At 59.9% G+C, this 26,048-nt stretch overlaps 2 protein-coding genes across 6 annotated transcripts in view; one reads left to right on the forward strand and one right to left on the reverse strand.

Moving 5' to 3' along the window:
* TBC1D2B (TBC1 domain family member 2B) overlaps positions 1–26,048 on the forward strand; it is a 65,886-nt gene that overhangs the window by 27,937 nt on the left and 11,901 nt on the right. For all 4 annotated transcript variants that reach the window (XM_045448540.1, XM_045448543.1, XM_045448541.1 and 1 more), the window contains exons 4-9: positions 11,105–11,268; positions 14,619–14,845; positions 15,414–15,797; positions 20,175–20,285; positions 21,109–21,302; positions 23,716–24,210. In XM_045448540.1, the coding sequence (XP_045304496.1) occupies positions 11,105–11,268; positions 14,619–14,845; positions 15,414–15,797; positions 20,175–20,285; positions 21,109–21,302; positions 23,716–24,210 (1,575 nt within the window). The remainder of the gene's footprint in view (positions 1–11,104; positions 11,269–14,618; positions 14,846–15,413; positions 15,798–20,174; positions 20,286–21,108; positions 21,303–23,715; positions 24,211–26,048) is intronic.
* LOC123582384 (sodium/potassium/calcium exchanger 1-like) lies at positions 15,771–18,254 on the reverse strand. 2 transcript variants are annotated; one of them, XM_045448545.1, is made up of 2 exons: positions 17,199–18,254; positions 15,771–17,128 (listed from the first exon to the last, which is right to left on the reverse strand). In XM_045448545.1, exons 1-2 carry the CDS (start codon positions 18,095–18,097, stop codon positions 16,912–16,914), a joined length of 1,116 nt encoding a protein of 371 aa, XP_045304501.1. In that variant the 5' UTR covers positions 18,098–18,254; the 3' UTR covers positions 15,771–16,911. The 2 variants fall into 2 exon arrangements, with proteins under 2 accessions (XP_045304501.1, XP_045304500.1); XM_045448544.1 differs by having other exon boundaries at positions 15,772–17,167.

Here is a 26,048-nt window from a genome sequence, read left to right on the forward strand (position 1 = left end):
GAGAGAGAGGGAGACACGGAATCCAAAACAGGCTCCAGGCTCCGAGATGTCAGCACAGAGCCCGACACAGGGTGCGAACTCGCGAACTATGAGATCATGACCTGAGCCGAATGAAGTCGGACGCTCAACAGGCTGAGCCGCCCAGGCACCCCTCCATTTACTTTTAATCTGTAAGTGCTTATATTTGAAGTGAGTTCCTGAAGACAACACGCAGTTAGGTCCTGTTTTTGTCTTCCACTCTTTTTCTGCATTTTGTGGTTTTATTTAATTTTTTAAAGTGATCTCAACACGCACCGTGGGGCTTGAAGTCACAACCTCGAGATCGAGAGTTGCGTGCTCTACCAACAGCCAGCCGGGCTCCGCTTCCTCCCGTGGTTTTCGTCGAGCATCTTATAGCTTTCCATTTTCTCTTTTAACGTATCAGGCTTACTTTTTTTTTTTTAGTGTCTGTTCTGGAGTTTGCAACACACCTTTCCCGCTAATCCAGGTTCACTTTAAAGTCATGCTGTGCTGCTCCACAGGTGGGTGTGTGCTTTAGACAGCGAAGCCTTCTCACTTCCCGCGTCCGTCCCTGTGTCGCCACTGTCATCGTGTGGGGCGCACAGAGCACGTGCATACAACACGCACACATCAGCGAACACGTCACTGGTGTTAGTATCTTGAACGAGCTGTTATCTGGTGGATCGATCAGAATACGAAAAATAAAGCTCTGTGTTTGACTTCCCCTGCCCCGTCTTCCGGGTCTGAGTTTCTGACCTATATCGTTTTTTTCTGCCTAAAGAACTTAACTTTCTTCTGCGAGGCGAGTCCCCTGGCAACAAGTTCCCGCCATTTCTGTTCATCTGAGAGAGTCCGTTTCTCCTTTGCTGTGAGGCTGATTTTGCAGAGGAGAATTCGAGCTCGGTGGTTTTCTCTCCGGACCTCAAACGTTTCCCTCCGCTCACGTCTCGTTGTGTGGTTTCTGAGGAGGCAGCGATGTGGGTCAGGTGTTTTCCTGGGGCTTCTCTCTGGATTTTTCCTTCACCTTCAGTTTGCTGTAATTTGGGAACGTCCTGCCAAGTTACGGTTTCTTGGAGTTTATTTTGCTAGGTGTTCTCTGTGGTTTGGTGTCTGACTCTGATCTGGGGACATCCTGCTCCTGTTTCTCTGTCGTCCCCTGGCGCACTTGCCCTCGCTCCGCGGATGGTCCGTTCTCCCGTCGACCCCAGTCTGCGGGTGCGCCCTCCAGCTCCCGGGCTGTCTCCTCAGCCGTGTCCGTCCTACGAACAGGCCCTTTGGGAGCCTTTTCATTTCTCTCGTGGTGTTTTGTTTGTTTTTTTTAAATGTCTGTCATTTCTTTTTGGTTCTTCCTTGGGGCCTCCAGCTCTCTGCTCATGTTGCCCACCGGGCACCGCGTGCCGTGCTCTCTGCCCGTCAGAGCCCTGAGTTCTTTTAAATTTCGGTCAGAGTGTCCAGCATCCCTGTCTTGTCTGGTTCTGCTCACTCTCTTCACATCAGGCTGTTTGGCCTTCTGATTGGCCCCGTCACTGCTCTTGATGGCAGGTGTGCCATACGGGGTGACAGGAGCTGCGTCAGAGGCCCCTTGTGACGTAGCGATGCGGGGAGGGAGGAAGGGTCTTCGTCCTGTGACAGGCGAGCGCGGGCCCCTGTACCGTGGACCCACTTGCGTCTCTCTGTCCTTCCTTCCCCCGTAGGTGGACAGGATGGCGAGAGGGGCCAGAGCTGGGTGGGGGTCCCTTCTGACACCAGCCCAGCCTAGCCAGTGGGCCCTGGCTGACCGGTTGACCCCAAGGGCAGGCCTTGTTAGGAGCAGGGCATTCTGGAGTATTCAGAACGTTCCTTCCGGTCTCCCTGCAAGAAGCCGAGGGCAGTTCTCCCATATTCTCTGTGGGACCCTGGTTGAGCTCTTGGAGGTTAAGTCACAGCCCTTTGGGGGGTCCCTGGGGTTGGTGCCCTCGGAGGGGGCTGCAAGAGCCTCCAGGGACCCCTGGTTCTGTTCAGGGTCCCGCCCCGGCTGCTCCAGGACACTGGGGCCCCCATGCTCTCCTGTCTCGGGGACAGCAGTGGCCCCATATCCCCTGTCCCTTGAGGATCCGAGGGGCGGTGTTTCTACTCATCAACTCGACCTTGGTGGTGGCCATGGACCCCTGGGGCTTGGGCACCTTGTGGAGGGTGAGGCTGCTGTGGGGCCCCCCGGGGCCGCGTGCTGTTGGCCAGCTGCTCCCCCTGGGCTTTGAGGTGTGTGTGGGGAGAGCTGCCACAGGCACCACGTACGTCAGGGGACATGTTTCACCCGGTGGCCCCTTTTTACCTTTCTGGTTGGGTTCAGTGTAAGAAGAAGCCCCTTCTCAATGTGTTGTCAGTTGCTGACACAAGCTTCACGTGGACAGTGAAGGGGGTGTGGCCACGCACCCGGCCTGCAGGAGGCTCTCACCCCTGCTCTCCTCCTCCCCCTCTTCCCCTGATGCTCCCGCTCCCCCCGCCACAGGAGCCTTGTTGGTCTGCATGCGGTCGGCTCCCTAGGCCCCCGTGTCCCCACCTGCTGACTCCCTGAGCCGTGGCATGCAGCCACGGCACCTCGGTCCACTGGGACCTTCGCGCACGGTGCCCCCTCCGAGGCACCAGCTTGTCTGCCGGCCCCCGGCAGGTGCTCCTGGAGAGGTGGTAGGGCCAGCAAGAGACCGTCTCTCTGCTACAGGCAAAACAGTTGAGGCTTGGAGCAGGAAGGCGGCCTGTCCAAGGTCAGGCAAGCGTACGGCAGGATGCCCGGGGTCCCTCGGTAGGTCCCACTGTTCAGCATAAGGGCGTAATTTGGGAAACCATTGGTTTTGCCGGATTTTCATGCCTGACCATTCTCGTCTGCCCTCACTTAGCAGTGGAACCAGGGGCGGCAGCCCATAACCCCCCGGTGCTCCCGTGTCCTTGCCCGAGGACGGCCGGGCCTGGGGAAAGTGCTCTTGTCCCTCCTTGTGGTCACAACACTCGGCTCATCATCATTTGGGGTCACCGTCCGCCGCCTGTACCTACACAGGGCGGCCTTGTCCACGTGGCAGTCCAGCTCTGCGACCTCGGGGCCTCTGTTTCTCATTTGTGAAGGGGGGGTGGTGATCACATCCTGAGGGCCCAGCACCGGGAGGCTGTGTGACAGAGCCGCCCCCGCTGAGTCCCAGACGCGGGGAGCCGGAGCCGGAGTGGGGGCACAGCTGTGACAGAGCCGCTGTCTGCAGCTGCCCCTCCTGTGGAAACTGTAGGGGGTTGTGGTACTTACGGCATGCTTCGTGAAGGTTCACGTGAAACGCTTTAGGGGCACGGAGCGACTTGAACGACCACAGAAATCATATTCCTGTATTGGAAGCTAAAGCCTCAACAACTGCATGTACGTGTATGAATTCAAAACGGCGTTTTATCCAGAATGTAGTCAGGGTTTCCAGGGCAGACCCCAGCCAGCGTCCCTTCCACCGGCTCCCCGTGAACGGCGTTTTAAGTCGCAGGAGTGCGTGAGGCCGCCGCTGGCTTCCAGGACTTGCCTGGGTTTGCTCCTTGCCGGTCACTGCCTGTGTCCTCGTCTGTATCAGGGAAATACTTAATAAGCCCGTATGTATGAAAGGGAATTTTTTTTTTTTATCATTTATTTCTGAGAGACACACACACAGCCCTAGTGGGGGAGGGGCAGAGAGAGGGGGAGGCACAGAATCCGAAGCAGGCTCCAGGCTCCGAGCTGTCAGCACAGGGCCTGATGTGGGGCTTGAACCCCTGAGCCCTGAGATCATGACCTGAGCCAAAGTCAGACGCTCAACCAACTGAGCCACTCAGGCACCTTGGGAATTTTTTTTGTATGAAAAAGAAGTTGAACACTTGGGGGAGATTTGATAAAAGTGAGTCACTAAAATATCGCCCCCAGGACACGGGCAACATGTGCAGGGGGAGAAAATGGTGGAAAATCTGCAGACTGTAGGTTGTTTGAGGCTGCAAGTCCACGTTCCACACTCAGAAAGAATCAACAGGCCTGGACGAGCTTGACGATGTCGTGTGGGTGCGGCTCATCGGGAGAGTCCAGGCTGGGGCCCAGGCTCGGGAAGAGGCCTCGGCTGGCTGACCCCAGAACGCCACACAGGTGCCCATACCTGGACAGGTGCATGCGTTGGCATGAAGTTGCTTTCCGGTGGTTCCTGCTTTTACCACCCTTTTCATTACCCCCAACAGTTCAGATCACCTTCAGTAAGAGAGCTGGGTGTGCTCTGAAGTCCAGGCCGTCCGCGTGGGAGTCGGGGCTCAGGGCTCAGGGCTGGAGGCTGGTCTGTGTGGGAGTGGGGGCTCCGGGCTGGGGCCGGGGCTGGTCTGCGTGGGAGCGGGGGCTTGGGGCTCAGGGCTCGGGCTGGTCCGCGTGGGAGCAGGGGCTGGGGGCTCAGGGCTGGGGCTGGTCTGTGTGGGAGCGGGGGCTCGGGGTTTGGGGCTGGTCTGTGTGGGAGCGGGGGCTCAGGGCTGGGGCTGGGGCTGGTCTGCGTGGGAGCGGGGGCTTGGGGCTCAGGGCTGGGGCTGGTCCGCGTGGGAGCGGGGGCTGGGGGCTCAGGGCTGGGGCTGGTCTGTGTGGGAGCGGGGGCTCGGGGTTTGGGGCTGGTCTGTGTGGGAGCGGGGGCTCAGGGCTGGGGCTGGGGCTGGTCTGCGTGGGAGCGGGGCCTTGGGGCTCAGGGCTGGGGCTGGTCTGTGTGGGAGCAGGGGCTCAGGGCTGGGGGTGGGTGTGTGGGCGGGACGGGGAGAGCGTAGGCCTGGGCATGTGGTAAATATGTGCTCTGGAGCTTGTGCAGGGCATGAGGGAGACGGGTTTGCGCAGGAGGTGTGTGTGGGCCGCCACGGTGTCACAGGTTGTGTGACGACCGTGAGCAGTGCCTTGTGGCCTGGACGCAAGACCCGCCGTCAGGTGCTGAGCTCTCCCGCCATTGGCGCTCTGTACAGTCAGCCAGGTTACACGTTAGTTGTGTGGTGTTGAGCCAGTCACCTAACCTCTCTGAGCTCTGTATTCTCCATTAGTAAATTGGTGTGTGTGTGTGTGTGTGTGTGTGTGTGTGTGTGTGTGGATGCCCTCCCACTGGGTGGGTGTGAATGTTCAGCGGTGGTGAAGTCACCTGGTCCTGCTGCACTCTCCACGGTGTCTGTCGGGCCCCATCAGGGGGACGGTGGCCGTAGGGACCACGCTAGCCCGCTAGTCTCGTGCCCGGCCCTGCCCTGCTCCTTTGCTCTAGCTTCTCTCCTGACCTCAGGCCTGGTGGAAGTGGTCACGTGTGTGCTCAGCTGGTGATCTGGGGAGACCGTGCAGTCTTGGGGACTAGGGCCGTGCCAGAGTGCCCGACGCCGGCACCCAGAGGCTTGGTGATTTGGGGAGGTGGCTGACCTGGCTGTGACGTGGAGTTAGGACGCGGTCTTCCTCATAGGCACAGTAGTGTCCACGTCGGGAGACAAGGTGCCAAAACCCCAGGGCAGGATCTGAAAGTTCTTAACAGACTTTTCTGGTTTTGATGAATGTTTAGACGTAATAACGTAGAACGAACGCACACAGGAACGAATAATACAGACTTTTACATAAACGCCTCAGACCTCAAAAAAGAAAAAGCACGAGGAGTATAGTCACACGGTTATTTTGTTTAATAATTTTTTTGAGTTTATTTATTTTGACAGATACGAGTTGGTGAGTACAAGTTGGTGCAGAGTGGGGGTGGGGGGAGGGGGGGGGAATGAATCCCAGGCAGGCTCCATGCTGTCAGTATAGAGCCCAACAACGCAGGGCTTGAACTTAACGAACCGTATCACGACCTGAGCTGAAGTCAAGAGTTGGGTGCTGGCGGGGCCTGGGTGGCTCAGTCACTTAAGCATCCGGCCTCTGCTCAGGTCATGGTCTCAGAGTCTGTGAGTTCAAGCCTCATGTCGGACAGCTCAGAGCCTGGAGCCTGCTTCAGATTTTGTGTCTCCTTCTCTCTCACTCTCCCCTGCTCGTGCTCTCTCTCAAAAATTAGCATTTAAACAAAATTTTTGTAATAAAAAACAGAGTGGGAGGCTCAACCAACTGAGCCCCCCAGGCACCCCTGCACTGACATTAGGACAGCACAAAGAAGGGGTAGCTGGCCTCTGGCCCCCATGGGGTGCGGTGGTTGCGGGGTCCGAGGGGCTGACAGCCCCCGGGGAGCATGAGGGCGTGTTCCACACATCATCTCGCAGCTGTCTTGACCTCGACTGTCCCCAAACTTCACTTTTGAGGCCACGCATCACCAGGGCTGTGGCCGAGTGATGCCGCTCCCCAGAAACCACGACGGCCACGAGAGGCTCCAGCCCGTCAGGCCCAGCTGGAAAGTGCACTCGGCCAGCTGCTGGCCGTGGGACAGGCTCCGAGGACGCCAGAGCCTCGTCTAGGGCCTCCCAGGCCGTGAGTGGCCCATGTCTCCTGTTGTATTTGGCGCTGGGGGGTGGGAAGAGGACCCTGTCTGCATTGTGTGCTGGTCCTGCCCCCTCCTGGTGCGGGGACCCCAGTCCCTGTGATCCCAAATCCCTCCTTCCTCCCTTCCTTCTCCTTGCCTCGGGCGCAAGGCCTTCCCTGTCCCCTGGGCTCCTCGCCTCCACGGGCCGGCCTGCCTGGCTTCTGTCAGTTCTCCGCCTGCTGGGTCTTGCCCCCGGGCCCCTCCTCAGGCCGTCCCCCTGCCGGGAGCCTTCTCTCTCCTGGGGACCCCCACCCCTGGGCTCCTCCACAGCCGTCGTGGCCGGAGCGCTCTGCCCCTGCGCCTGCTGTGCTGGGTGTGAGCGGGTGTGAGCGGCGTCCTCCTTTCTGCCCGGGAGCCACAGTGAAGGGCGCACGCTTCTGTGTGGACGCGTGCCCTTTGTGAGCACGCAAAACCCGGACCAACCCCGGAGAATGTCAGCGTTAGGCAGTAAAGCTAAGTAGTGTCTTTTCTTCTGGTGTGTTGGCAGTGTGCTCCTCACGATCCTCAGAGTTCGGGGCTTGCTGGGGTTGCCGCCCGCTCTGAGAAGCGGTCTCTGAAGGGCCGCCCCAGCCGTGCAGCCCGGCGTCTGTCCCAGTCACCTTCATGCCCTCCCGTGCCCTCTGCGTCCTGCCATCAAGCACCGTGCCGTCAGGGGAGGCTGGGGGCGGGTGGGGCGCAGGGGAGGGCTGTGCCGGCGGTCACCGCACCCCCTGGCTACGCTGAGGGGTTGTGGGGAGGCCCTGGAGGACGGCGGGGTTGACTTAGGTGTTGAAGTGCACGGAGGCACCTGCAGGAGGGAAGGCGGTGAGGACAGGGTCTCCTGAGTCCCCGGGTCCACGTGCCTGGAGCTCGGGCGCTGGGCACGGGTGGCGCGGGGGTGGGTGCAGGTTCTGTGTGTTGGGCCGTGGGGATCTGGAGCGGCTCCGCCTGCCTGGGGTCCCACGATAGGAGCATTTCTCCTTTGATGGGGCTCTCAAGGCAGCACACATTGTGCTGGATGCCATGGTGCGCGTATGACGACGGTGTACGCATTGATCCACGTCAGGTGGCCGGGCCCTCTGCAGCGTGCCTTCCTGACGACACCGCTTTGCCACGTTGTCCTGTTGGCAGTAATGCGTTCTGCCTGTAGACGTGGCGGCCCGCACCTGAGTGCCTGCTGAGGTTTGGCGCGAGAAGTGTGGTGGGTGGGCAAGCGGATCGCCATAACAGGACCCAGGAGTCCAAGATCCGTGTCCCGAGGCCACCTTCAGGGCGTCCGAGGCTGGTTCCTCCCGGAGCCCCAGAGGGAGTCCGTCCGTGGCCTCTTCCAGCTCCTGGTGGCTGCGGCCACCCCGGGCCCGTGGCACATCACCCGCCATCCCCTGTGCTGGGCCCCCTCCTCCTCCCTCCCGTGTGGACACCGATGCTCCCCATCTTGAGGTCCCTAGTCGCATCCACAGGCCCCTTCTGGTCACTTCTGCCTTTTTCCTTTCAGATGGCATCTCCGGATACCCTCGTGTGTGTCCGTGTTCTCGGGGCAGTCTGTCTGAGAACTGATCGGTACCAGGGGATGGGCTGTGTCACTGTCACTGGGGGGGGCAGCTGTCGGGTCCCCTCCGTTGGTGACCCCGAGGCGGCCTGTGTCCAGGGCGGGGAGCTTTCCTGCCCCTGGTGGAGCTGGCAGGGTGCTTCCCCGGGGTCCCATCACATCTGGAATCCCAGCTCGAATGAGTGTCGAATAAACTCTTTCCCAGGGCACCCGGGTAGGTCAGTGTTAAGCATCCGACTTCGACTCAGGTCACGATCCCGCAGTTCACGAGTTCAAGCCCCACCCCGCATCGGGCTCTGTGCTGATGGCTCAGAGCCCGGGGCTGCTTCAGATTATGTGTCTCCCTCCCTCTCAGTCCCCCCCCCACTCACACTCTGTCTCTCTCTCAAAAAAAAAACATTATTTCCCTGTCGGATTGTAAATGTATGTGGAGAAGTCAGTCTGAAATATGTAAATTTGGAAACTAAGATTTTCTTGTTGATTCTGGAGGCTGCTGGTGTTTACAGAAAGTTGAGGCTGAACGTGGCAGGTCTCAAGGTGCCGTCTGGCCTTCCTGGTGGCCTCTCACTGTCCGTGCCGGCTCATTTATTGAACAAAAGCGCGGGTACCTGGCAGAGTGCCTGGGGGACATGGAAGGCCGTCTCAAAGGTTTGTCAGTCGAGAGTGGGGTCCTCAAAGAGCAAGGGCTGCCTGGGGAGGGGCCTCGAACCTCCGCCAGGAGGCCCTGTGTAGACAGCTGCGAGCCGGGTAGTGTGTGCAAGCCAGGCCTCGTGTGGCAGTCACAGAACCTCTGAACCTCACGTGGGCTCTTTGCTGTTTTGGCTTGAGCTTCCGCTTTGAGCCTGATCCCGTTGCTTCCTTACCTGGGGCTGGGTAGGTGTGCGTCCCCGCGAGGGAGGACCCGGCTTTGTGCGAGCAGCCTCACCGAGGGTCGAGATGGGGAAACCCTGTGGGGTGTGTGTGCAAGGTCCAGGTTGTGGAAATAGGTGTTCTTTCCCCAGACCGCCTCCTCCCGCCCTGTGCCTCCTTCCCGCGCTCTCCCCGTGAGAACTGGGGCTCAGCGCTCCTCACTCCTCCCGTTGGGGGTGCTGGTGCCCACGCGCGGCATGTCCGCGGCAGCCACGGCCGGGCCACTGAAACCGCTGTGTCGTGGGTCCGGCAGGGCCCGCACTCGGCCAAGTAACGAGCCAGTCGTGTCCAAGAAATGAGCAGATTTTCTTTCTCTTTTTGTTTCTGTTTCTCTTTCTGAGCAGCTGCTCTGCAGTGGCTTTTTCTGCAAACACGGCCACCCTTGTGAGAGGTCTTGCTGGGGCGATGGTGGGCACCCGTGCAGGCACCGTGGTTGCCACGACCGGGATACACAGCACAGGGAAGACGCTGCCCATGGTCCCGAGTAGACACTGAGCCTGTGAGCAGGTGTCCGTGCCCGGCTCCCGGGGCTGCTCGGTGGAGCTGGGGGGGGTGGGGGGGGGTGGGTAGTACGTGCTGATGCAGCGGCAGAAACCGAAGCGCGTTAAGTAGTTTCTCTGCGTTCGTATTTTTAAAGCACTTTGATACGGTTCCTATCAGGGAAAGACAGTCATGCTTTAGAAACACCTAGAGCATTGAGACGTGACTGTCGTACGTGAGGGTGCCCTCCGTCTGCTCCCCACAGACGTGCGGCCACCGCTCCCGCCCCAGTGCCTTCAGCCACACGACACGTTTCTCCCTCCTCTGTAATTTAACCACCTTATCGGGTGTAATCTACCTACAATAAACTCACTTGGGTTAGGTGTACAGGCTGGTGGGTTTCAGGAACCGGACGTGGTTGTGTAAACCGCTCCGTGATGGAGGCTTGGAGCATTGCCGTGGCCCCCCCCAGCCCCCTGGGCCCCTTGCGCCGACCTCTCCAAACCCTGGTCCCTGCAGCCCCTGGTCCGGGCTCCGCCGTTGTCTCTGGTGAGTCACATGGACGAAGTCACGCTGTGTGCATTCTTTTGTCCTCATCCTTCACTGAGCACGGTCTCTCTGGGACTCTTGCGCATCGGGGAGAGTTTCATGTTTCGTTCCTTTTATCGCTGAACACCATGTAGACCGTGTGGACGTGTCCGCTGGGCGACCCCCTCTCCACGGATGCGCTTGGGGCTTGTACCCTGTTTGTGGCTGCTATGAATAAGGTCCGGTCCTGTGTGCAGACACGGTCTTGTTCCTGCAGGTGAACACCTGGGCTTGGGGTGAGTTGTGGGGTCGCTCAGCTGTGTGTCGATCCAGCGGTGTAAGCTGCTCACCTTCGGCCCCGCACATGCCTCCTCGCCTTGGCCTTCCCGCGGGCGACTGGTCACTTACGAGTCTTAACCACACGCGCATGTGCAGCATCTGTTACCACTATGACCTTGAAGATTTAAAATACGTCACTTTAGGGGCGCTTGGGGGGCTCAGTGGGTTAAGCGTCTGACTTCGGCTCAGGTCATGATCTAACGGTTCGTGAGTTCGAGCCCCGCCTCGGGCTCTGTGCTGACGGCTGAGCCTGGAGCCTGCTTCGGATTCTGTGCCTCCCTCTCTCTCTGCCCCTCCCCTGCTCATGCTCTGTCTCTCTCTGTCTCTCAAAAGCAAATAAACATTAGAAAGTTTTTTTTTAATTTTAAAACATGTCACGTGTACACATCATTGTTCGATTTTCTTTCTTCTTTCGCTCAGCTTTTAAAACACACTTGCCCTGTGCCACGTGTTGCTTCCTCTGGGGTACTCTGCGCCAGGACGGGAACGTGTCTCCGTCTCTGGTGGACCTTGGCACCTCGAGTGGTGGCCACGGGCACAAGCGAGCGTTTGCGGGGTGGACGCACTCCCATTCCGCGGTGGTGTATTTACCGCGTCTGTTCTGGCAGCTGTCGGGCTCCCACCATCACGTTGTTGCCGGAATGAACGGTGCTGCCATGGGCACTCCCCTCCGTCTTCCTGCCCACATCTGGGAACTTGGGAGCTGCTGGGTCATGGGCCGGCAGCTCTTAAACTGACTCCGCGTGGGGACTGCCCCTCCCTCCGTTTCCTCCGTCCGTTTTCACAGTTGTATACGTGAAGTTATATCTTGTCGTACGGTTCTTTCAACAACATGCTTCCTCTTTCCTGACAGAAATTCAATGTCATCTTTCCGTCCTGGGAGAGGACACAGTGAGAGTCGCAAGAGTGTGTTTTATACCAATGAAGAGTGGGAGCTTTTAGACCCGAACCCTAAGGACCTGGAGGAGTCAATGGTGCAGGAAGAGAGGAGGAAGCAGGCGCCCGAAGGAAACAAAGGTAGGACGGTCCCTGCTGCCTGACCCCCCCCTCCGCCGGCCCCCAGGGGCGCGGGGACCCTTCCGTAGCAGGCGGTCCCAGAAGCAGGAGGCACAGAGATTTGCATCCTGTCTGTGGGAGGTGAGTCGCGAGGGCCTGTGAAGTTGGGGACAGAACATCCGGGGGTCCTGGTGCTCTTTACAGATGTATTGATTGTTTTTTTTAAACCTTGTGTTTACAGGATTCTGTAACAGACATGAAGGTAGAATGTACAAGGTCACGGATGCTGGTGTGGCCTCGTCTGACTTTGTTGTGCCGTTGTGAAATCAGGGCCTCTCTTTCTTCCCAGCCCCTTCCCCTCCCCGTGCTCACCCATCATTATTTCAAAGTAAATTCTAGACGTCACTCCATTATACGTAAATATTTCACCTAGTATGTGTCTCTAAGAGATAACGACTCATCTTAAAGTTATGGCAGCATGTTATTACACGTAGAAACAGTGAGTCTGATCTAATAGTCTAACCCTGCACTCGTTCCACAGCTGCGTGACCAGGAGGTGACGCCAGGGGACGAGGGCACTCTGGGGCTGTGTACCCCTCTGGCCCCGCCCCCTGGAACCACACCCTGTCCTGTTCCCTCGGGTTTGGGGCTGGATTTCTGTTCGGGGTTTGTCAGCCTGACCCCGTCTGTACAGCCGGTTGTGACGCTCTGTCCAGGGATCCATGAGGGAACGTTTTCATGTAAAACGACAATAATATTGAAGTTTTGCCTTATGTGTGATTCTAGCGTGGGCTGGCAGAAGGAAGCGGGATTTTAGGAAATGTTTAGGGAGGGGCAAGTATTTACTAAAGGAGAGACCTTTCCCATCCCCTGGGGAGGGTGGCCGAGACTTGCTTCTGTTCGCTGGGTCATCCTTCGGGGCCCTCAGTCCCACGTGACGGGGTGTGAGATGCGGCCAGACGGGCGTGCTGTGCTCCCCGGGGCCGGCTCAGTGGGTGCGACGCCAGAGGGGGGCCCACCTGAGCGGGAGCGCCTCCTGAGGAAGGGGACCTGGGTCCTGGCGGATGGGCCGCCTTGGGCTCCGACTTCTGGTAGAGGGTCCTGGAGAGAAAAGGAAGGAGGGGTCAGCAAGGCTGAGCGGCCAGGTGGGCAGGAGACTCCCGGGGCCTGTGGGCACCTTCCTGACGGGAGTCGCCCTTGAGAGGCAGCGGGGGTCTGTGGACCCGTCCTGTACCGGCTGTGAGTCAGCCCGCCAGCTTGTCGCCCTGTCGCTCGGGGCCACCCAGCCGCTCTTCTTTGTGTTTGTTCCCCTGCTGTGTAGGTGGATTTTTTTTTTTTTCTTCTCAAACTTTTACTAAAATCCAAGTTAGTTATATATAGTCGGTAATAATGGTTTCAGGAGTAGAATCTAGTGATTCATCACTTACGTGCAGCACCCAGTGTTCATCCCAACAAGTGTCCCCTTAATGCCCATCCCCCATCCAACCCCCCCCCCCCCCCACCCAGAGAACCCTCGGTTTATTCTCTGTATTTAAGAGTCTCTTAGGGTTTGCTAAGTGGACTTTTTAAAAAAAAAAATTTTTTTTTTTTTTTAATTTTTTTTTTTTCAACGTTTATTTATTTTTGGGACAGAGAGAGACAGAGCATGAACGGGGGAGGGGCAGAGAGAGAAGGAGACACAGAATCGGAAACAGGCTCCAGGCTCTGAGCCATCAGCCCAGAGCCCGACGCGGGGCTCGAACTCCCGGACCGCGAGATCGTGACCTGGCTGAAGTCGGACGCTTAACCGACTGCGCCACCCAGGCGCCCCTAAAAAAAAAATTTTAACGTTTATTTTTTTGAGAGAGAGCAAGCGGGGGAGGGGCAGAGAGAGGGAGACACAGACTCTAAAGCAGCTCCAGGCTCTGAGCTGTCAGCACAGAGCCCGACAGGGGGCTTGAACTCCCAAACTGTGAGATCACGGCCTGAGCCCAAGTTGGATGCCCAACTGACTGAGCCACCCAGGCGCCCCTGCTAAGTGGACTTTTTAATCGAAAGCATAACACACACAAAGTTCCCTGATTGCAAATGAGGACTCAGCGGGTTTTCCCTGTGAGTGCACACTTCAACAGGACAAGACCGGACCCACCCGGTCACTGGCCTCTCCCAGGGTGGCCCCTGTCCCAAAACAGCAGGGAGTCAGGGCCTTGTTTTCTAGCTTTAAGGGACCTATATGGTTTGTACTATTTCACGTTGCCTCCTTATAGCTTGAATACGTATTTGAATCCATTGATGCAGAAATGTATTTGGGTCCTTTAGTATTTTTAAGTACCCATTTTTTTAAAAACTTATTTTGAGAGAGTGTGAGCGGGGAGGGGCAGAGAAAGAGGGAGACACAGAATCTGAAGCAGCTCCAGGCTCCGAGCTGTCGGCACAGGGCCCGACATGGGGCCCGAACCCACGAACTGGGAGTTCATGACCTGAGCTCAACCGACTGAGCCCCCCAGGCGCCCCTTTAAATACCCTTTTTTTTTTAAGAAAGAGAAGGTAGTCATGCTCTAAAGCATGTATTCACAATTAAGAAAACGTGCATTGGGGCGCCTGGGTGGCGCAGTCGGTTAAGCGTCCGACTTCAGCCAGGTCACGATCTCGCGGTCCGTGAGTTCGAGCCCCGCGTCGGGCTCTGGGCTGATGGCTCAGAGCCTGGAGCCTGCTTACGATTCTGTGTTTCCCTCTCTCTCTGACCCTCCCCCGTTCATGCTCTGTCTCTGTCTGTCTCAAAAATAAATAAAAACGTTAAAAAAAATTAAAAAAAAAAAAAAAAAAGAAAACGTGCATTTAGGGAGGGGTTTTGTCTTGTTTTTATTTTGCCAGGAACAGATGAGCAAAAGGAAGCCAGGGATCCCCGAGGTGTGGGAGTCCCACGGGGAACCCGCTGTCTGTGCAGGTGGGGACCCTGCAAGGACTCCGGCACCATGCTCCTCCCTGGCCTGTTCTCTTTCTGTTTGGTCCTAAAAGTGGATGACGTGGGGGAACGGTGACGTGAACTGCCCTTTTGGAAAAGGAACTTCTGAGTCCTGAGAGAAGGCGCAGGGAACCTTGTCATAAACTCGTTAGCGCCACCAGGCCTCATCTTAGAAACTGAGCAAGCAGAGAGAGCGTTTTCTTTAGCGGTGACCATGTGACAGGCGTAATACGGAAGGGTCCCGCTCCTTGAGTTGAGGCTCGGTTTGCATCAAGGAGGAGTCGGGCGAGAGGCGCCCCCGCCTGTGTCCCCTGCGCGAGGGACACGCAGCTTTCTGGAGGATGACGGGTGGGAGGCTGATGTGTTTCACCGGACTTGCCAGAATGAGGATTTGTCCTGCCCCTGAAAAAGTTTTGTTTTTACGTAGGAGGAACCAGCTCAGGATTTCCCTTTGATTTTGGACGTATTCCCTACAAAGGAAAGCGCCCTTTGAGAGACATGATCGGGTCCTACAAGAACCGTCACGTCAGTGGTGACCCTTCCGCCGAGGGGCCGCAGAGCAGTGGCGGCGTCAGCAAGCCGGCCCCCGAGACGCAGTTGCAGAGCCAGCAGGAGGAGCTGGAGCGGCTGAAGAAAGACCTGTCCAGTCAGAAGGTGACTTCCCTTCTGCGCGTGTGTGTCCCCCCACATCAGCCGCCGGGACCAGAGGGGCAAAGCCTGGCTTTCGTGGGTCTCTGGATGTTTTGTTCCCCGGGGGGGGGGGCTCCCCTCGGGGTGTTACATTGTGGGCACTCTGGTGCCCCAGGTCACGCGTTCAGACACGAGTACATCAGTCTCTGTCGACACAGCGCTGGCCCAGAGTCCCTTCCCGGTGGGAACGGTCTCCACGTGCTGTCAGACAACACCGTTTCTTCTGAAACTGAGCGCGCTTGATTGCTCCGACCAGAGCTGAGGCTTAAGGTTTTAGAGCCCCCGTTTTCTAAACACCGATGTGCGCTCACTGGGACCTGTTGCTGATCACCGTTCGCGTGTTTGTTTCTTGTTTACTATTACCGTTCTCTGCAGACAGGCTCCGCCGGCCAACGTCTCTTCCTCTCTGTTTCCGAGACCCCTCGAGAGGAGGTTCGCTACTAACACGCTCCCAGTGGGGTTTCCGCGTTCCCTCCGCCCCGCCTTGCCCCCTGCACCTGTTCACGGTCCCTGCTCTCCCCTCCGGCTCCAGGAGCTTGTGCGGCTGCTGCAGCAGACGGTCCGGTCGTCCCAGTATGACAAGTACTTCGCCAGCAGCCGGCTCTCCGAGGGGGTCCCGAAGGACGCGCTCGACCTTCTGCACCGCAAGGACGACCAGATCCTGGGCCTCAGCGGCCAGCTGGAGAGGCTCACCCTGGAGAGGGAGAGTCTGCAGCAGGAAGTGAGGACGCTCAAGGGCAAGGTGGGCGAGCTCAGCGAGCAGCTGGGGATGCTGGTGGAGACCATCCAGGCCAAGGACGAGGTCATCATGAAGCTCTCGCGCCAGCTCAGCGAGAGCGAGGACAGTATGTCATCCCCCACGGGGGTGCCCGGCTCCCCCGTCAGCAGGGAGCAGCTGGAGCTGGACAGGCTGAAAGTAAGTGGGGTGTGGGCTCCGGCTGCTGGGCGGGGTTCAGACAGGCGGTGCGGGCGGCCCCTCGATGTCGCGCAGGGGTGCCGGCCTCAGTGCCTGGTGGGGGAGCGGAGCGTGGGGTCGGCTGCCCCACAGGCCCGCTTGGAGCCGGCGCCCCTGTGGCCACGCTGGCCCTGGGGAGGGTGCTACTTCCTGAACACGTTGGGTGTCTGGGTCGTCCCCAGGGTGCGGACCCGTTGGCAGGTCGGGGGAGCGCGCTGCTGTGGGAGGCAGGGGTGGTCTCCGTGCCTGCGGAGAAGCCTGCCAGCCCCCCCCCCCCCGCCCCCCGCCAGGAGAGCTGAGGGCCCGTGGTCTGTCCGTCAGGCCCCACAGGGACCCTGGGTGTAGTCCAGTCGACCCCAAGCGGGTCTCCAGCCGCAGGTGTGTCCCGTCCCCAACACGCTCCTCACCTGGCTACCCTCGTTGTGTAGACACCTTGGCACCGAGGCTGTTTGGCCCCTGAGTGTAGTGTGTCCTCGGAGGCCAAGGTCCGCCACCTTGAGGTTGTCGGCGAGGCCCCGCTGTGTGCCCGGGACACCTGCCCCTGTCAGTGCAGAGGATGGCAAGTGACAGACGTGGCGGGGGGGGCGTCTCTCAGAGAATTCTAAAACAGGACTTAACACTGGGCTGACAGCAGCATCGCTGGGACATGTGCAGGGCCTCCGTAGTGACGGCTTCTCGGCGACACTTCTCAGTCAGCGTTGCCAGTGGGCCGGCCTTGCTCGCGCACACGGCCTGGAACGTGCCCGACCCGCGCCGCGCGGGTGATGTGCGTTTCACGCCACCTTGTTGAACGTGGACTGGAGTTGACATTTTGTGAGCGTGCCTGTGTTGGCAGCGTCTGCCTGCCGGCCCCGCCGACATGCTCTGTGGGGACACACGCGGGCCCAGCCAGAGCACGTGCGGGATGGAGCGGCTTGTCCTGTGTCCACGCAGCTCCCTGCGGGGACCCACAGAGTTGATCCGGGTTAGGTTTCTCGCCCTTATTTACTCTTTTGGTTCTGTGGCTCGGTGGGCAGGGTGGTTTCAGTCACTTGGTGATTTCGTGACCTTTTCCTCCAACATTTCTCCCCAGTTTTTAAAGCCTGTGGCTCCAAAATCCACGAGAGCTCAAGAAGGAGGAAGGTTCTCTGGAGCCTCTGTGTGGCCCTGGGGTCCAGGCGGGATGGTCGGCCACCAGCCCCACACGCTCGCCCCCGTGCTGGCTCTCCAGTTCCACACCCTCACCCCCGCTCTGGCTCCCCGGCCCCACACCCTCACCCCTGCGCTGGCTCTCCGGCCCCACATGCTCACCCCTCCGCTGGCTCTCCAGTCCTACATGCTCACCCTCACCCCTGCACTGGCTCCTTGGCCCCACACGCTCACCTGCACTGGCTCTCCGGCCCCACACCCTCACCCCTGTGCTCGCTCTCCAGCCCCACACTCTTACCCCTGTACTGGCTCTCCAGTTCCAAACCCTCACCCCTGAGCTGGCTCTCCAGTTCCATACCCTCACCCCTGCGCTGGCTCTCCGGCCCCACACCCTCTCCCCTGCGCTGGCTCTCCGGCCCCACACGCTCACCCTCACCCCTGCGCTGGCTCTCCGGCCCCACACCCTCTCCCCTGCGCTGGCTCTCCGGCCCCACACGCTCACCCTCACCCCTGCGCTGGCTCTCCGGCCCCACACCCTCTCCCCTGCGCTGGCTCTCCGGCCCCACACCCTCACCCCTGCGCTGGCTCTCCGGCCCCACACCCTCACCCCTGCGCTGGCTCTCCGTCCCCACACGCTCACCCCTGCGCTGGCTCTCCGGCCCCACACCCTCTCCCCTGCGCTGGCTCTCCGGTCCCACACGCTCACCCTCACCCCTGCGCTGGCTCTCCGGCCCCACACCCTCTCCCCTGCGCTGGCTCTCCGGCCCCACACCCTCACCCCTGCGCTGGCTCTCCGTCCCCACACGCTCACCCCTGCGCTGGCTCTCCGGCCCCACACCCTCTCCCCTGCGCTGGCTCTCCGGCCCCACACCCTCTCCCCTGCACTGGCTCTCCGGCCCCACACCCTCTCCCCTGCGCTGGCTCTCCGGCCCCACACGCTCACCTGCGTGGCTCTCCGTGGCACTGCAGGAATGGAACGCAGCGGGAGGGGTTGTGGACGGAAGTAGGGACTTGCTGTCCTCTGTCCTCCAGCACTTAGTGCTGCGTGATTCCCACGCTGATGGCTTCCCTCGTCCCCGAGTTGAAACGTCCTTGTGGGGGACCGTCTGTGTGTGTCGGTGGCACTCTGTCATGTCACTGTCACCATCATTTCCGGGTTTCTCAGTCAAGAGTCTGTGTCTGCAGCCTGCAGGTTTGTGCTGTTTGGAACCTGCGAGCTCTTCTCATTGGTCTGATACAGACAGGGTCACTTTCCGGGGTATTTTGAGGAGGGAGTAAACGTTGGTCGTCGTATTTTTCCAGCCTAGAATTTAAGGACTTTATCTTTCTCATACTTCCTTCCAGACCTTTTCCGTGGCTCCGTAATTCTGTGTCCGGAGTAGGTCGATCCCTGCTTTGTCCGGCACCATAGCCCGGCTCGGTGGGCGCTGTCCTCGCTGTGACTTGGGGCTGCCCGTCCTGTGACTGTGTCCCCATCCCCTTGTGCCGCCCTGTCCTCCTTGCTGCGATTTGCTCCTTCCGTGTGGGCCTTCACGCTTGCGGCCTCGTTCGTTTGTCCGGCCACGCGCCGGGCTCTGCGCTCTGCTGGAAGCGCACGGTGTGTCCCTCCCCACCCCGCCCCCGTGGCACCCAGTGTGGCTTCAAAGCAGAGACAGAGGCAGAACCACAGCTGCACTGAGGGTGAGCAGCAGGGAAGAGACGTGGGCCGGCACTCGTGGTGGTCTAGACGCAGCTCTGGAGCCAGACCTGGCCTGCGTTCCAGCCCAGCTGTGGCGCCTGTGAGCCCCCCGACGGCGGGTTGGGCCCCTTCTCGGCCCAGTGTGTTCACCTGAGACCCAGCCCTCCCCTCGGGGGTCTCGCAGGGATCGGGCTCCTGGTGCCTCACAGGGCTTCCCTGGTGTGATCGTCACCGTACGGAGACCGTCCTTGTGATGAACAGTCAGGCCCTCCCAAGGAAGACACTGTTAGTCTGCTCTCCTGCCGTCACCCACCCCCTTGTGTCACTCGGCCTCGGTCCGTCGGGCTCGGGCATGTGCTGCGCTTGGCCCGGCACTCCTCTATCTGCCGCCAGCAGCTCTCACCCACCAGGAGGGCGAGACTGAGGCCGCGGAAGGGGATCGGGGCCTTCTGTGGGGCTAGATTTAGGTGTCTCGCGGGCCTGTCATGACATGTGGTCCCACGGACTCAGAAGGTGTGCGTGTATCGATCAGGCGTGGCCAGCGGCCCGGAGTCCAGCGGCCTGGCTCTCAGAGGCCGGATCCCGGCCCCTAGGCGCTGTCTTCACCTGGGCAGCGGAGACCTGGGGACGGCTGCCCGGTAATTGTCGTGGTGTAGGCAGACCAGGAGTGTCATGCCGACCCACAATCCCTAGCAAGTGCCCCACAAATGTTAGCGATTGAAGGGATCACGGAAACGTCATTTTCTCTGTGGGTTTTAGGCTGGTTATGGGCCGCCAGCCCCACGGCGATGTCCAGCCTGGGGCACGTCTCGGGGAACGGCCCTGGCTTCTGTCCCGTGAGGGTCCAGGAGCCCGTGGCTTCCCTGGCCACTCCCGGCCGGCCCCCGAATTTTCCTGTGGCTGTGGCCAAGGCCGAGGGGCCAGAGCCTCCCTGGGAGCCCCGGCAGAGTGGGAGAAGCACACTGATGAAGGGCTGCGCTCGGCAGCACGTGTCCGGCTCAGGCTTCCCGTCCTCAGGCTTCAAGGCCAGAGCCCAACGTGTCCCCACGTTTGGTAGAGCTTGTCGCCGGCCCGTGAGGCCTCTTAAAACGTGGCAGACGCAGCAGACATTAACCACTGGTGAATTTAGGTGAAGGGTTTGTTGCGTTCGTGTGCTTCCCTTCCAGCTGGGCCAGAGTTTGACGTTTCCACGTGGACGCGGGAGGGACGTGCTCTCCGGAGCGCCTCGCCCTCTGTCAGTTGCAGGTGTGGGTCTCTAGTTGCGGGCGTGTGCGGTGTGCAAAGTGGGTGAGTAACAAGGAGCACCCGCAGAAAGTGTGCTGTCTCTCTGCTCAGGAAAGAATGGAGCGTGAGGGACGTGAGTGCAAGTAGGTGTCTGCACAGAGCGGGGACGTGGGTCCTGGCGGCCGCGGCGGTGGTCGGGGTGTCGGCACTAATTCAGCGGGACCGTTTGATTGCAGGGGCGGAATGTTAATTATGTAGAATAATCAGCCTTCAGCTGGTGCGAATCGACGGGTTTTCTCTTCCAACAGGACAGCCTCCAGGGGTATAAAACCCAGAATAAGTTTCTCAACAAGGAAATTCTGGAGCTCTCGGCGCTGCGGAGAAACGCAGAAAGGAGGGAGCGGGATCTGATGGCCAAGGTGGGTCGGGCGCGGCTCTGTGTCCTGGTGGCGGGGGACTCAAGCCTTCCGGAAGCGGGTGCCCGCAACCCTGTCCTGCTGCCGGTGGGGGTGTGGTCACGACCCCGAATCGTGTCTGAAACGTTGGGAGCGCAGAGTGCTGGGTGCTTGGTCTCCTCCGAGGTGCCCTGCTGTGTCCCTTCTGCACGTATAACGGGATTCACAGAAAAGCTTAAATCCTATTCTGAGGCCCCCAAACGAAGGCCCCTTGGATTGTGATTTTAGCTGTGGTGGGGATCGATTTCCCACCTGTAAACGGGGAAGGGGGAGAACACCTCGCTGCCAGCCCAGTGGTGGCGGTGCGAGAGTCTGATGGCATTGTGGCGGGAAAGGCAGCGTGAACGTGACAGCCGTCACCCCGTCCCCCGACCTTTGCCTGCGTGTTCTCCTTGGTGTCTGTCTCGTCTGAGGCGGCGGCGGACGGGAGCTGGTCCCAGGCACAGGGTCCTGGGAAAGTGTGGGTGCCACGCGGGCACCTGCTCGTGGCCCACATGCCGGGGACACGACATGACCTCAGAAACTGGCTCGTGCTCTGGTTCCTCCTGCTCCCTTCGGCCATCCAGGACCCACGTGGGTGTTGGCATCGGGTCCTTGGTGCCGGAGCCCCGGAAGGGAGGGGACGTGACGGGTGGCCGGTGACGTAAATTAATCTCTCGTCCTCCACACGGCCCCCCGCCTCTCCTCCTGGTAGTTGGGGGCTTGTCATTCATCGGCCGCCTGACGTACCTAAGGGTCGTGTATCCCGCGTCGGTCGGGACGGAGGTAACCCCCACGCTGTCTGTAGTATTCCAGCCTGGAAGCCAAGCTCTGCCAGATAGAAAGCAAATACCTGATTCTGCTGCAAGAAATGAAGACGCCCGTGTGCTCCGAAGAGCAGGGGCCCTCCCGCGAGGTCATAGCCCAGCTGCTGGAGGACGCCCTGCAGGTGGAGGGCCCGGAGCAGCCGGAGCAGGCATTCGTGAAGCCTCGTCTCGTCAGGTAAAGGTGCTGGCGGGTGGCGGGACCCCCTCCTGAAGCCCCCTGCTGCAGCCACAGCGGCCGTTCACGGGGAGCGGGACAGGAGGCCGTGTCCCGGCGAGTAGGTGCCCCGTCCCGAGACACAGCTGCACCCGGTGGCATCGTGGCGGGAAAGGCAGCGTGAACACGACAGCCGTCACCGCGTCTGAGAGCACGGGGCCCCCGAGTGGGGAGAACGCTTGGGTGGCCTGGCTCGGCGGCCCAGCACCCACTGAGGCTCCGACGTGTGCCGTGGACACACCTGGACACGCACAGGGTCGCACGTGTTAGAAAATGGCGGAGTCTGGAAGCCCGCGCCGCCTCTCCCCCTGGGGTCCTTAAGTAGTAGTTTCTGAAAAATGAGGTCCGTGAGACGTTGGACACGGAGAAACCTGCAGATTCGGTCCCGTCTCCTCTTGTCTCCTCCGCTGGCCGCTCCGGGACGGCCCTGCTGCGGGGGCCTCGCACCTCCCGCCCCCGTGAAGCCTGGTCAGCACGGCCTCCCCGCGTCTGCGCTCAAGCGCGGCGCCCGCACGGCCGAGGCCTGGGCGCCAGGAGCCGTGCGGGCTCGGCGAGGCGGGTGCGTGTACCTTCGTGCCGCACGGGAGGCTGAGGCTGTGGGGGAGACGTGCTGGCCACGGTCACGGTGGCCCGGGGGCGAGGACAGGGCCCGCGGACGGCACCCCGGCTGGCGGCTCTGGAGACACTGTCCTTCCTCCCTCCCTCGTGCGCCGTCGGGCCCTCGCTGTGTACATCGTACGTGTTCAAACCGCGCGTAACTGGAACGCTGACTGTGCACACGGACTCGTTTTTACTTGATGAGAATTTCAGGCCCACAGAGTGACGGCCAGCAACACCCCACGGGCACCGTCAGCAGTTACCAGGGTTGGGCTGGTCTCGTTTCGTCTTCCCCTCCCCCAAGGTTTTTTCCTGCAGTTACTTTAAGGCAAATGCCACTCATTTCGTCTTTTCACCTTAAAACACTCCAGGATGCGTTTCTGACTTCTAACTGATGGCCCTCTTTCGTAAGTGTGTTTACTTGGAGAGAGGAAGTGTGTCTGGGTGTGCACATGCGCCAGGGAGGGGCAGAGAGGGAGGGAGAGAGAGGGGATCCCCAGCAGGCTCCACGCTGTCAGCGCAGAGCACGACGTGGGGCTCGAACCCGCGAACCGCGAGATCACGACCTGAGCCAAAATCCAGAGTCAGATGCTCAACCGACCGAGCCACCCAGGCGCCCCGATGACACTTTTTAATATGCGCCTCCCACCACGTTCTGTGTTTTCGCAACTGCCTGCCTTCAGCGTTAACCTCCTGAAATCGCACAGGGGGATACGTGTGGCTCCGGGCATTTCGTTCTTGCCTTGTGTACCTTCCCGGTAGGGGGGGACGCGTGGTGCCCGGACCTCGGTGTCTTTATTCCTTCCCCTCGTGGTTCCTTCCGTGCTCCCTTTACCAGATGAGGCGGACGAACACGTGGTTCGTGCGTCTGCCTGTCTGTGTGCGAGCTCCCGTCCTGCCGGGTGTAGACTGGAAGGGGGATCCCCGACCTGCAGGGAACACAGCTGCAGCCGCGCCAGGGCGGGTTTCCGGAGCAGCAGGGCACGGAAGGCCCGCGTGCTGGTCTCCTGTGGCCGGCCTGGCGGGTCGCCACACACTTCGCGGCTTCCAACGCCGCGCTTAGGCTTCTGCCGGCGGCCGACGTGTCCTGGGCTGCCCTCCTTCCCCGCGGCACATGGTCACGGGATTGTCGGCAGAACGCATTCCCCGGGCCGCCGGGCGTGGCGTTCAGCCCCTGCTTCTGGAGGCCGCTGCGTCCCTGGACTCCGGCCCCCGCTTCGTTCCGCAGCCGGCGACAGTGGGCCACGCGGCCCCTCTCCTTTGACCCCCACCGTGAAGGGCTCCTGTGCACACGCCGTGAATGCCTTTTGTGAGGTGACCTCGTCACGGGTGTGAGGCCCTGGGGTTTGACGTCCTTGGGGCCACTGTCCTGCCTTCCACGTCCCTGATATCCACACAAATGTTTTCTCCCTCGTCTTTCCGCTTTTTAAAATGACGCTTTTCCAACACAAAAGTTTCTCGTCCGTCCAGGTGTGATGTACACACACGCGTGCATCAGCGCGGCCGAATCTCCCGGTAGCACCGGCGTCTTCCCTGTGCTTTCCACACCCTCAGGTTCCCTTTCTCTCTTGGTATGAAGAAGAGGTCTAGTCTGACTTGCCCCCGCACAGACAGCCGGTCGTCCTGACCCCATTTACGGAGAAGTTCGGTCTCTCCTGGCCGCTCCAGCGCCGGGGCCCGGGTCACGGGGCCACGTGCACGTGGCTGGCTCTCTTTGCTGTTGTGCTGTTTTTGTGGCAGTCACATCATTTTATTTTCCTCCTGTTTTTCTCAACAGTGAGTACGACATCTACGGGTTCAGGACCGTCCCAGAGGACGACGAGGAGGAGAAGCTGGTGGCCAAGGTCCGCGCGCTGGACCTGAAGACGCTGCACCTCACAGAAAACCAGGAAGTGTCCACCGGCGTCAAGTGGGAAAACTACTTTGCGAGCACGATGAACAGGGAGATGGCGTGCTCTCCGGAGCTGAAGAACCTGATCCGGGCCGGCATCCCGCACGAGCACCGTTCCAAGGTGTGGAAGTGGTGCGTGGACCTCCACACCCGGAAGTTCAAGGGCAGCACGGAGCCCGGGTACTTCCAGACGCTGCTCCAGAAGGCGCTGGAGAAGCAGAACCCGGCCTCCAAGCAGATCGAGCTTGACCTGCTGCGGACCCTGCCCAACAACAAGCACTACTCCTGCCCCACCTCGGAGGGCATACAGAAGCTTCGCAACGTCCTGCTGGCCTTCTCCTGGCGGAACCCGGACATCGGCTACTGCCAGGGTCTGAACAGGTGGGTGTCGGCCCCACCCACCGGACGGGACGGGCCCCTCCCCTGCGGGGAAGTTGAGTGACGCGGTGTCCCCTGGGGCGCCTGCTGGCTCAGTCCCTTGAGCGGCCGACTCTCGATTTCGGCTCAGCTCACCATCTCCCTGTTCGTGAGTTCAGGCCCCGTGTTGGGCTCTGTGCTGACCGCTCAGAACCTGTTCGGGACCCTCTCTCCATCTCTCTCTGCTCCTCCCTCTCTCGGGATCTCTCTCCGTCTCTCTCTTCAAATGAATAAACTTGAAAAAAGTAAAATACGAAAACAATACCACTGCCAAATTGGCGTTATCTGAAGCAACCACGTTTCTTGTTCTGGTTCCTCACGAGGTTCAGGGTTTGACCAGAAGTTTGATCTGACTATACTTTTCAATTATAATCTTATACGATTTTACGCTCATAACGCACGAAGCGGATGCTGGTGGCCCTTCCTCGTTCATCCAGCATCTTCGTGAGTTGAGAAGTTGTCCCAGATGGTTCTGCGTCTGGTTGGAACCTGGCACCTGTGGACGAGAGTCTGCGGGTCTCACGCACGTCTCTGCTTCCATAGGCGGAGGACACTGGGAGGCCGCCCACCTCGTGGCTCCTCATTCGGAGCCGGCTAGGGCGGGACGAGGCCACCGGAGGCCCCGGGGTCTGCGCCGCAGGGGGCTGCGTGCCGTGGCTGCTTGGTGCCTGGTGTCTGTGGCTGACGTGCTTTCTGTACTCGCTGGCCCTGCGCTCGTCCGGTGACGCTCTGTCCGTGCAGCGGGAGCGGGAGATACGTTGAAGCGTGAAGAAGCTGTGTGTGCTTGCGTGCGTCAGGGGTTTTGCCATAAGCCAAGTGCACGCGTTGAGTTGTGGATGCTGACGGTTAATTCTGGCCGCTCACGGGCCCTGACTCTCCCTCCGTGCCAGATACTGACCTCCAGTAAGGGCCGTGTGTTTGTGTCGAGTGGCCGTGCTGCAGAAGGAAGGTTTCAGCTGGCGTGTTCACACTAGGCAGTTCCCAAGGAAGTCACCTGCCTCTGTGGTGGGGAGGACGGATATGCTGTCTGTGCCCCGAAAGTGATGGATTCGGCTGCCCCTTCGCGCCCCCGTTAAAAGAAAAAAAGCTGTAAACAGGATGCTGTGTAAGGAACGGTTTAGTTCTCTTTGAATCCACGATTCACGTGGAACACCCAGTCTAACAGTTTCCAGAAGCCACAACCCTCTGAAGGCCAGCGGATCCCTCCGGCACACCTGTTTGGGGGCGATGCTGGCGCCCCGTTCATCTGGCGCTGCCGTGGAACCTCCCCTTCCACAGTAAAACCTCCAGAAAATTGCCCCCATCATCCGCACCCCATCACCCTAGGGCCTCTTAACTTTAACCATTTTATTGGGATTTTCCCCCAAATATTTTACATGTGCCTCCCGAGAACCCAGAACTTGGGTAGAAGAATGTTAGCCTTTTGTGAGTGATCCAGGCCCAGCTTCTTGAAACTTGGTTGAAGTGACGTGGCCCCGCTCCCCACACCTTTGGGTGCTGTGGACTTGCTGTCTCTCCCGTCCGTCCCTGCCGTGGCCACCTGCCTGCGGCCCGTGCGGTCAGGCCTGCCTGAGGCATCCCCTTCCGCCGACCCCACGTCCCTCGTTTTAAGGTCTTAATTCGAGGTGGATCCATCGTAATTTTATGCGAGGAAGAAAAAGACCGTAACCGGCCTCGGAGAAGTAGGCCTAGGGTTTCCCGTAAGCGAGGCACAGAAGCTGTCAGGGCAGAGGCGCTTGGATTGCAGATGCGGAGAGAAGGGCTTTTTTTCTCGTTGCTTAGTGTCCAGATCCTGCCTGAAT

This window comes from Leopardus geoffroyi, chromosome B3 (assembly GCF_018350155.1).
Source record: "Leopardus geoffroyi isolate Oge1 chromosome B3, O.geoffroyi_Oge1_pat1.0, whole genome shotgun sequence".
Taxonomy (NCBI): domain Eukaryota; kingdom Metazoa; phylum Chordata; class Mammalia; order Carnivora; family Felidae; genus Leopardus; species Leopardus geoffroyi.

Coding starts and splice junctions, on each gene's coding strand:
- LOC123582384 (XM_045448544.1), bottom strand. CDS start 18,097: ATGACAGAGTGCCACCGACACACACAGACGGTCCCCCACAAGGACGTT. Junction 17,168..17,198: donor GGGCCGGAGAGCCAGTGCAG/GTGAGCGTGTGG, acceptor GAGCCAGTGCAG/GGGTGAGGGTGAGCATGTAG.